Below are 10,189 nucleotides of genomic sequence, written 5' to 3' on the forward strand. Positions count from 1 at the left end.
GTCTCCAGCCAGGTGGATTCATACGCCGCCGATGTAGAGTCCAGCAGGTGAATGAATCAGAGGCATTCTCCTCCCTGTCCTGTCTGTTGCTGTATTTCCTCTTACCAGCAAGGCATCACGAAGTTTATTGTTCTGCACACAAACGCTCCAGTCCAGAAATAACAGCGAAAGGAAGTGAGGGAGAAGTAGACTATAAATGAGTTCAGCATAGTGATATCAGGTTACTTTTACTATTAAAACCAGCCTTTGACATTTGAAAGTAGTCTTTCTAGACATCTCTCCAAAAATATAGGTTTATCTGGGAGGAGCTTTCAAAACAGCATTTTGTCATCATACAGTATAAACAGAAGCACACGTGAGATTTTTGTTTGTTTGTTTTGCCCTTTTTTCTTCCTTCTTTACTGACCAATTATAGATGTACTAGATAGATTCACTTTGTGGAGCCAACATTTATGAATTAATAGCTCACTTGAATGAGCTCACTTGAATTGACAAGTGAGAGAAACATGTTTTGGAACAGTAGAGAAGAGAGACATTATCTGCCTTTAAAGGAAATCTACTAAGGCTGTCTGTTTTTACATCGTAAAACGATGTTTTAAATGTGTAAATAAAGTGCAAAGGGGCACAAGCCTGTCGTTCTAAAAAAAAATGTATTCCTCCGATCGTCTAAAACCTAAAAAAGGAATAAGCGTATTTATGAGCGGTGAAATGAAATTCTGATCAAACCCTCAATGTGGTTGTCTTGGCAACAAACCGACCACGGGGTGGCAGTGTTACTTGGCAAGGCGGAACCAATGTGTGCCGTGTGCTTGTGCTACATCGGACAGTTGATGAGGGAGCACAGTAGCACAAGGAAGGACAAGTTTGTTTGTATAATGATTTCTTTGAATTACATCCACTGATTGAATATATAAAAAACAATGTGGGTCGCCAGGCGGCTGATGTCAATGGTACCATTAAGCGGTAAGTAGTCAATGTGCTCTTCAGGCCCGTTTTGAGTCGTTATTATTTAACTTTTTCACATACAGTCAAACGGTGTCCTGCAGTATGTTCATATTTCCACGAAAACAGAAGAGAAGAGAAACCGACATTTGTATAAAAAAACAGCTGTTTTATCTAGATTTAATTTATTGGTAATAAACCAATGAATCACTTTAAGTATTTAATGTCCATCATGATCGATGACAGGCTTGTTTATAATTCAGTTTGAAGTATTTGAAAATGAATAATGCTATATTTCTTCTCACTCTTGCACAGGTCGATTTGCAGGAAAGACTGGCTGGTTTAGGCGTCGGAGACATGCCTCCCTTCCTGATCCAGAACTTCGATATCTCCAGTGCACCTTTTGCTGGAGGAGTCGCGTGCCAGTGGCTGGCTTTGAGACACTGAATGATTCCATCGCGCCGTCCTCAGCTGAGCCCTGCAAAGCCGACAACAGCTCTCCTCTGGATGCTTACTACACTCCAGAACAACGGGACACCATCCTGAAGCTGCTCAACAACGCCACAACTTCAGAGATGGAGTGTGTCAAGCTTCTCAGAGGACGCAAGTCTGCCAACATTGTTGAGTACAGGACGCAGCATGGACCCTTTAAGACTTTAGAGAGCGTTGTCAACGTGCCGCTGCTGAAGCACAAAAGCGCAGTCACTGTCTTTAACTCAATACTAAACCCTGTGAAGAAACCCAAGAAAGTCAAAATACAATTGGCCAAGTTTATTCGGCCGGAGGTGGACAGGTCCTGGCTGGAGGTGAGTCCTGCTACCCTGCTTAGTCAGTGGTCTAAATCTAAACTGAGAGCTCTCTGCTTTGTGTTTTGACTATATTGAGGTGATGGTATTTCTCACCTGCCAGGTACATTGACCTCACCACAGCATATGTCGTAATATAGTCCCTCTAAACAGACCTTGAATTGTAATTGGAACTCTTGACAAGATCAGCAGAACAGACTTCTATAAAAACTCTTGCATAGATAGCTTCAACTCACTGTTCAACTCCAGGATTTGCGCCTCAGTTTCTTGAGTTACTGCCCATAAGAGGTTCTTCTCTGACCCACGTTCTGCTTTTGCTTCCTCAGGACGCCAACTCCATTGTGTCCATCATTTGTGGGACTCACAAAATTGCATGGGCGCATGTGGACCGCGGCATGATGGTGCTCGACTGGCAAGAACTTGAGTGTCCCAATTTCTTAAGAGGGACCTACATGGCGTCACTGTACCTGCAAGATGTAAGCCTGTGTGAGTGTCACACACCTCAATGCTTGACCGACGTGTGCTGATTTTGTCTGCAGGTGTCAGCGGTGGTGTCCCTCCTCCCTCCAGCCGACTTCTACATAATAGAGAAATCCGCCATCTCGTCCCAAAACACATCTCTGTTCCCAATCCTGGCTCACCTGAGAGCAGTGGAGGCCATTCTGTTTGCCCTGCTAGAAACCAAGGTTCCCCTGCCAGAGTCCAACATTCCTCCTCGGTGAGATGAAAACAGTCAACATTGAATTTTGGCAGTATATTGTGGCAACGATTCTGAGACTCATCTGGATTCTTCAGAGTTCTAAACATGATGCGAATTGCTGTGGGCCGTCACTTTGGGCTGATGGTTGGAGATTCGAGGACCAGCGGAGCGCAGGCGGTGAGGCAACTGATGACGGAGTCCGTGACGCAGAAGTTTCCCCGGATCAACTTCCCATCCGATCTTCTGCTGAGGCACAGGCACTCCTTCCAGCTGGGCAGCAGACAAGGAGGAGAGGAGCTCTGCGACGCTCTTCTCCAGGCTGTTGCTTTTTATGAACTGCTAAGCGAATCTTCTAGCTAGAGGTGACGGAAGGATTTGGACCTTTTGTTTCTGGTGGTGGTTAAATATTCAGGTTTCCTGTGGGCAAGTTTCAAGGATTACCTGGGGAAAATGATGAGTTTGATACAAAAATATTTATTTTCTTATCCATGTTAACTAAAAATAAACGCAGGGAAAGACTTCGGTTTACAGAGTTTGGATGTCAAACATCACCGATCATAAAGGTGCTGTTCGCAGGATGAATTTTTGAAGAAATCCTCTGCCAAGGTTGGAATGATAGACTTTGGGAGGCCAAGGCTCCTGAGGTAGTTCAGGCAACTGGTAAGATACGACAAACAACATCAAATATATAAACTACTGTACAACAAACTCCAGTTTGCACCTTGGAATTAAATAAAATGTCAGCCAGTTCAAATCATTCCGTCATCGTTTTGTCACCTTGAGTCGACCTCCTGCATGAAATGTCCTTGGTGAGTAAAGATGCCTCCACTACTGACCTCTTTCAAAACCATCATGGGTAACACAAAACAAGTGCTTGTTCTTAATGTAATCGGGCTGTCCCCCAATAATGAAAATGGAAATCTGAGACATATTTGTCAGTTTCAGTCGAAGGCGTGTCCTTACTTTACCAAACCTATATAATACAGACACACAATAGCAACAATTCATGTGTTCATTTCAGCAATGAGTTGCATACATCAGTGTATATCCTTAATCTTAGGTTGCAGTATTTCCCACAGGTGCGATCATAAGGAATTCCATGTGCACAGATCCTCCTCACCTTTCTTGCTGATCTGGTGTTTGAGATCTCCTGAGGCGACACATAAAACGAAGATATGGCACACAGTCGACGCAGGCAGCCGACCTGCTGCTGCTCCCCAACAGGCCGAAGCTGTCACCGCTCAGTAGTGTCCTGCTCATCTTGTATCGTCTTTGGCTCTCACTGTGGGCAGAGGAAAACTCACATGTTGAAGAGAAACAATAACTTCAGTCACCTACCTCACTGAACACAGAGGCTGAAGACAGAAGCTCAAGCTCTTCCTTTTCCGCCACTGTCTGTCTGCTTGTTCTGGCCAGTGCCTTCTGGCTTCCTTCCACACTCGATCCCAGCAGCCACGAAAGCCCAAACCCTCAACAGCAGCTTTAATTTCAAGGGTTGTCCTCTGGTGATGCTTTCTGACCAGCTCTCCATCAAGCTCATCCAACATGCCGTCTTTTATCTCGCAGCCAGTCCAAACAAACTCCTCTGACCGGCATGAAATTGGAACTGCTGGTACAGTGGCGTCAAGTTCTGACATCAGCTCAAACAAATCAGTAAATGCAGACAAGCAATCGACGGATGCTTTGTCAGACCTCCTAAGAGAGCCTAAGCCCAGACATTCTGAGGTAGTTCTTGACCGGGATGATGGTCCAGGTCTTCTCCGGCTCAGTCTCTGCTTCACCTTCACAGCAGAGGCCTCCCTGCCCAGCAGCTTTAAATAGTTCTTTGAGGGGAAGAGAACGTCCAGGTTGGAGTACAGCAGAGGAACCTCTCGTCTCCAGCTCTCAGAGAGGAGCGTCAGGATCTCCTTCATGTCTGACTCACTCCAGCGCTGATCATTCAAAAGCACACGTCAAAATCAAACTCAGCAAAGAAGGAAGAGCATCCTGAACAAGATCACTTACTTCAAGTATTTCCAACAGGTGGTCTTTGGTGACAGGAGCCAGACCCACCATGCTGGCTGTACAAGAGGCTCGCTGTGGGAGGATTTGGGAGTCCAAACTGGGCAGTTCATTGCTATTCAAGCCTGGAGATGTTAAAAGAATATGCTGATCACACAAGACTTGAGTCAGCAGTTCTGTGCTCTGGCAATTACAGATAACTTTCATACGTCACAAAACAGTATTCACTCTCCAGCTGTTTCTTCTTCTCTTCTTCTTCCTTTCGGCTTCTCACTTCAGGGGCCGCCTCCATCTCACTCTGTCCTCTGCTTCCTCTTCTCTCAAACCTACAAACCTCATGTCCTCCACCTCCATAAACCTCCTCTTTGGCCTCCCTCTCCACCTTCTGCCTGGCAGTTCCAACCTCAACATCTTCCTACCAATGTACTGGCTCTCTCTCCTCTGTACATGTCCAAATCATCTCCATCTAGCCTCTCTGACTTTGTCTCCTAAACACCTGACATGTGCTGTCCCTCTGATCTACTGCTTCCTGATCCTATCCATCCTGCTCACTTCAGAGAGAAGCTCAGCATCTTCATCTCTGCTACCTCCAGCTCTGCCTCCTGTCTTTTCCTCAGTGCCACTGTTTCCAACACTGCTGGCCTGACCACTGTTTTGGACACTTTCCCTTTCATCCTCGCCAACACCCTTTTGTCACACATCACACCTGACAGCTGTTTCCTGGCGGCCAAAGCCCCTTTGTCACAATATTTGGTGAGTATTACTTTCATAGTTATTCAACTCATATTTTTTCATTTTTTTGGAGAAGCATTTGAGTGTGTTCCTCAGGGCATCCTTTAGGGGGCGCACCAAGAGAACATGGGACTGAACCGGTAAGCCACGATCATTTGGTTCAACTACATGAATCAATAGTCCGGTCTGGTAAAATGAGTTTGACCGCCAGTCAGACTCACCCTGTAAAAGTGGCCGAGACAAAGATTACATCCTTTAAATCTGAACCAAGTTTCTTGAGGAAGACAGGAAAGTGCTGTCAGGTTGGAGGTCCAAGTGGATGAGTTCAAGTCTAATGAGGTCTGAGGGAAGACACATGACAAAGAGAAATGTATCGTTGCAGAATCTCCAGTCACGGGGACTGTATTTGACTGCGAATATAAGACTTATGAAGTGACTGAAAGAACAAGACTCCTCATGGTGTTTGAACTCTCTCTCTCTCTCTCTCTCTCTCTCTCTCTCTCTGCAAGCTTTGCTTTCGCAGGACAAACTCAAAGTAACTACTGCTGCTCCCTTCTCTGTTTGCACCACGCTTCACCTCAAACTTTTTGTTACCTTTGGCCCACAGTTGCAACTGAAGAAGGCAGCGCCGGATGTCTCCACGGGTCAGTGTCACAAGGCTCATGGCATCGTCCAACTCCAGCCTCACTCTCTCAGCTAAACACACCAGCTGCAGGTAGCTACAGATGTGGGCCTGAAAAATGTCACAGAGGTTTCAATACCAAATATTTGTGGGGCTGTGGGTTGTGACACCAGCACATTACTGGGCACAAATATGTATGTATCAAAACAAAAAACGGTGACTGAAATAAAGAAGAAAGACATAAAAATCTCATGAAATGGGCCTAGAGAAAGACCCGTGGAAGATAATTTGATGTTAGCGGTATGAAAAACACAAGCTTGTCCTTTGATCAACAGGACTTCATGAAGGTGACAGTTATGCAGTTGATGCAGTCATGTCAATGGTAACCAGAACCTAGAAAGGCGCCAAATTAACTCAAGGTGAAGTCCAAGGTCAAGGTACGACAGTGTCAGCTAGCATCATCCACAGTGTTTTGAGTCAAAGGGGACTAAGGGGAAGAAACCTATTCTGTTGATCTACCACTGGAGCCATGATGTCTGAGGTTCAGAGTTTCAGCTTCAGTCATCACTCAGGGCTTTTCTTTCATCCACAGAGCAGTACGAACAACTTTGTCCACATGTGAAGACAAACCTAAGCAAACACTCCGGATCATGTTTGTGCAGTGACTTACAGCTGATGGGGACTTGAAAAGTATTTCTTCCACGTGGCAACAGAATCTCTCCTTGAATTTAGGATCTGTAACAGGAGAAAATGTTTTCAGACCAAACACCACCATTTCAATGACTGACAAGTCAAAATGTGTGTGTTCACCATCACTGATGAGGACAACCGGCCTTTTTGCCGTCGACATGAAAGTCTTGATTGCTGCATAGAAGCCAACATCATCTTCAAATACGACATCGACCTATGAGATGACGACAACCTTGTCATGTGAGTCATTGTTGAGGGAAACAAAGCAGCGCCACAAAGTCTCACCTCTTCAAACAGAATCAGGGAAGTGGCCTTTATTTTCTTCTCCTTTCGGTCAGTTTCCGCTTCTGTGTCGCCAACATGGTCATTCATGACAACTTGTCCAAAGCACAACTGATCAGCTTTGGCCTTTGCTTTAAAGTAGTCGGTCAGTGTGGCTTTAGGAGCAAGGGAGGCGTCTCTGCGACTGGAACGGGAAAACGACGGAGGTGGGCGGCGTTTTGCACTGCGGATCATATTTTGGGTGGATGCAGGTTTTCCTGTGCGATACAAATTAGTACACACAGACAGAGTAAAGTTGATGTCACCGTCATCCACAGTATAACAACTCCTCATCTTGGGGGAGCAAAAAAAGAGGTCACACCTGGACGATCATCGCTCCTTAGGAGGCAGTTTTTGTAGCTGCTGAAGTAAGAAGGTTTCAGGTGGTCTCTGTCCGACGTTTCCACAAGGTGCGACTGCGTTGCTTCTTTCAGTTGCGCCAAAACATGACGGCCGTTGCGCTGAGATGAGCTGTTAACCTCAAACACCTGTGTGTGTGCAGGGGGGCATCTTTATTTTATTTTCAATGCTTCATTGAATTTCAGTGGCATGCAAAAGATGAAGTTTATTTCAATCTCTCATTCATGCCATAGGAGCCACGAGGGCAGAGAGATGAACAGTGGATTCTTACAGTTATAACTGGTCTTTTTTGGGAGGCTTTTTTTTATCTTTGACTTCTAGTCCTCACAACACAGAAATGAAAGTGTGACGTGTAGATCATCCACAGCATTTTACCACCAGCTGTTCCAACTAAACAAGAGCGACTCCACACATCATAACTGAATTACTCTCCAACATATGGCTTTTTTAGCCATTACGATCAATACATAGGCCTTTTGTTGTTGTTTTTGTGGTGCTGTAATGCTTTTGGAAATAGCTCTGCAACAATATGTCACACTGAAGAGGCTCACTCTGACACTAGCTCCGTCTGTTTAAAACAGAGCACGTGATGGGGCCACCATGCAGCTCCATGACTCCAGTCAAAGTACATTTAAATGTACACAACTCTGAACACAAAATAGATAATATTGGTACTTCTTTTAAGGTAGAATGCGTTTTATTGAAAAGGCGGTTAACATTAACATTAACATTGAAATTGTCAGTTTTGATAAGACTTTAAATTGGGGAACACATATGAACAATTAATAAACGAATTATTTGTTTATTTACGGACAGTTGGTGGCTAATACGCTGCGACTAAACAGATGAATAAGTACTTTATTTAGAGTAATAAATGTTGTCCAATTTAAAGTGTGACTTTCTTCAGTCTCGGAAATGGTGGAGACATTTTCCCCTCAAGATTTAGTGCAAACTATTTTGAAAACATTCCATTGTACTGCACCAGAAAGGCAAGACATTTATGACTTCCAGTCCAGAACACTTCATCTATGTATGTATGCATCTATGTAGTGTGAAACTTTAACATCACGAGACAAAATGAAACACACCTTGAAGCCAAGCTCAAAGGCACAGGCGTACACTGATGCAGTCTTGCCAACACCCGAAGGCCCTGAGATTAACACCAAGTTATGAGGCGGCTTCTCTCTGAGCTCTTCATCGCCAGCTGCACCCTGGAAGTCCCCACTGTCCCAAGTATCTGCAGAGATGAAAAAAACAAAATGACAAACAAAAACACCATACGCACAAACATCACAACATGGATTGTCTTTGACGTACCGCTATGGTTTTTCTTCCTCTCTCTTTCCCCCGTTTCATCACGGTCAGCTCTTTGCTTCCATTTTTGAAACCAACTATTAAGCAGAAACCGCACAATAAAAACATTGCGCTTTAATATATACACTTCAATAAAGCAACATAGAACATCTCACACAGCATGTGACACCACACAATAAAGAAATCAATAAAATATTTTCACACTTCACTATATACAATGGCAAGCAGAACTCTTGCCATTATACCAACTGGGTAACTGTTTATATTGAGGCAACTAGATCATTCATAACAATGATATATAGTTACCTATATAGTTTGCTGACAGCTGCATCATTGCCAATCACTTCACTGCTGCAGCGAGGGCTGTACTTCTCCGTCCATGGAACATCCTCAGAGCTGCTTTCTGAAAAAGACCCATAGCAACGTAATGCCTTCCAGGAAATAATTCAAAGTGATATTGACCTGTTTCTGGTTCTTGGCTGGTCCTGAATGAGCAACTGCTTGATTCAGTGCGAGTAGTTCTTATCGAGTCGTCCTCCTGAACATCCACAAGGCTTCGAAGCTGCTTCAACCTGCGAGTGCGACTCAGTCTGCTGGTTCTGGTCTTCACTGGACTGACAGCATCCAGGTTCAATAACCTGGGAACATGACTGTTTTCTTTGCTAGTGTCATTGCACTTGAAACGTTTGGGGACCCTCTGAGTACTGTTTCCACCCTGCTTCCTCTTTTCCATGTTCTCTCCTATTAGAAAAAGAAGGTTAAGACAATTCCTCATACTAGCAGATCAAGCTTTTCAGCCAAACTTACCTTCTGGCTCAGCCTTTTTCAGCAGGTTATCAAACACTTTGCTGACAGGAAATGTTGGGTTAGATGTCTGGATGTCTTTGAGGCAGGCTCGCAGGGACAACTCTCCACAGTCAGGAGGCCCACTACTCTGCTCACAACCTCCTCTGCTCTCCTGATCAGCCGCAGCATTTCCCTGACTTGGGCTGTTCGTGAGTTGGTGAAGCTTAATAGCATCGTTTCTCTCAAACTGTCGAGTTCTACAGCGGAATGTCGGTGCTATTTTGACATGTCTAGCTGTTCCTGACTCAGCCATCAAACACATCATTCTGGGAAGACGCTTCACGGCATTTCATGGCTGGATGCTGATCAAATAAGCAGCATTGACACCAGTACCATGTACCGCATAGAAGCCTTTAGTTTGTATTGTACACCAAACTACTACTCGTCGAAAAAAGGTTGCACACGCAGGATTTCAAATTTGGCGGCGGACAGTTACGGAACTATCATGTTGATAAAGATAACAGAATGTGTGGCCAATTTGAATTGGTTATATCGACAAGTTAAATTAAATGCGCTGAAGAACGTATAAATACATAAATAATAATGTATTTTTACCACTCTCCAATTGCCAAATGCGATTCCTCATTTCTTCTACTGGTTTAACTTCACGGTTTATCAGTGCAAATGACAGGGTGTCGCCTCCTGTCGACTGGGAGGAGCAAAAACTGCAACCTGGGAAACTTCAAATATGATACACATATTATAATCCCAGCATATTGACACTACCAGTTACATTGGTATTGAACATATCCCTGTATGCTCAATAACAATTTTGGAGTTTAGAAATGATAAATTATAGCTTTTATTTTGAGTATTTTTGAAGAACAAGACTAAACCTAGCATCCTACTTCTCTG

The 10,189-nt window shown here is 44.2% G+C and overlaps 2 protein-coding genes across 2 annotated transcripts; one reads left to right on the plus strand and one right to left on the minus strand.

Moving 5' to 3' along the window:
* Positions 1–831: 831 nt before the first annotated feature.
* On the plus strand, positions 832–1,898 carry LOC128754872 (transcription elongation factor, mitochondrial-like). Its single transcript, XM_053857820.1, has 2 exons — positions 832–963; positions 1,258–1,898. The coding sequence occupies exons 1-2, from the start codon at positions 921–923 to the stop codon at positions 1,815–1,817; spliced, it is 603 nt and encodes a 200-aa protein (XP_053713795.1). The 5' UTR covers positions 832–920; the 3' UTR covers positions 1,818–1,898.
* A 678-nt stretch (positions 1,899–2,576) lies between these two features.
* LOC128753567 (ATPase family AAA domain-containing protein 5-like) lies at positions 2,577–9,932 on the minus strand. The gene is made up of 14 exons (XM_053855349.1): positions 9,296–9,932; positions 8,951–9,229; positions 8,795–8,891; positions 8,492–8,565; positions 8,263–8,411; positions 7,137–7,302; positions 6,779–7,032; positions 6,614–6,707; positions 6,474–6,538; positions 5,776–5,914; positions 4,453–4,574; positions 3,787–4,379; positions 3,569–3,730; positions 2,577–2,718 (listed from the first exon to the last, which is right to left on the minus strand). The coding sequence occupies exons 1-14, from the start codon at positions 9,597–9,599 to the stop codon at positions 2,577–2,579; spliced, it is 2,640 nt and encodes an 879-aa protein (XP_053711324.1). The 5' UTR covers positions 9,600–9,932.
* Positions 9,933–10,189: the final 257 nt, after the last annotated feature.

The sequence above is a fragment of the Synchiropus splendidus genome, chromosome 2 (genome assembly GCF_027744825.2).
Source record: "Synchiropus splendidus isolate RoL2022-P1 chromosome 2, RoL_Sspl_1.0, whole genome shotgun sequence".
NCBI lineage: Eukaryota > Metazoa > Chordata > Actinopteri > Syngnathiformes > Callionymidae > Synchiropus > Synchiropus splendidus.

What these genes read in the sequence shown, in the direction of transcription:
- LOC128753567 (XM_053855349.1), bottom strand. Translation starts at nt 9,599, where the DNA reads ATGATGTGTTTGATGGCTGAGTCAGGAACAGCTAGACATGTCAAAATA. An exon ending in CCTTTGAGCTTGGCTTCAAG is followed by an intron (nt 7,303 to 8,262) that starts GTGTGTTTCATT and finishes GCACACACACAG; the next exon opens with GTGTTTGAGGTTAACAGCTC. An exon ending in AAGGAGCGATGATCGTCCAG is followed by an intron (nt 7,033 to 7,136) that starts GTGTGACCTCTT and finishes TGTATCGCACAG; the next exon opens with GAAAACCTGCATCCACCCAA.
- LOC128754872 (XM_053857820.1), top strand. Translation starts at nt 921, where the DNA reads ATGTGGGTCGCCAGGCGGCTGATGTCAATGGTACCATTAAGCG. An exon ending in GTCAATGGTACCATTAAGCG is followed by an intron (nt 964 to 1,257) that starts GTAAGTAGTCAA and finishes ACTCTTGCACAG; the next exon opens with GTCGATTTGCAGGAAAGACT.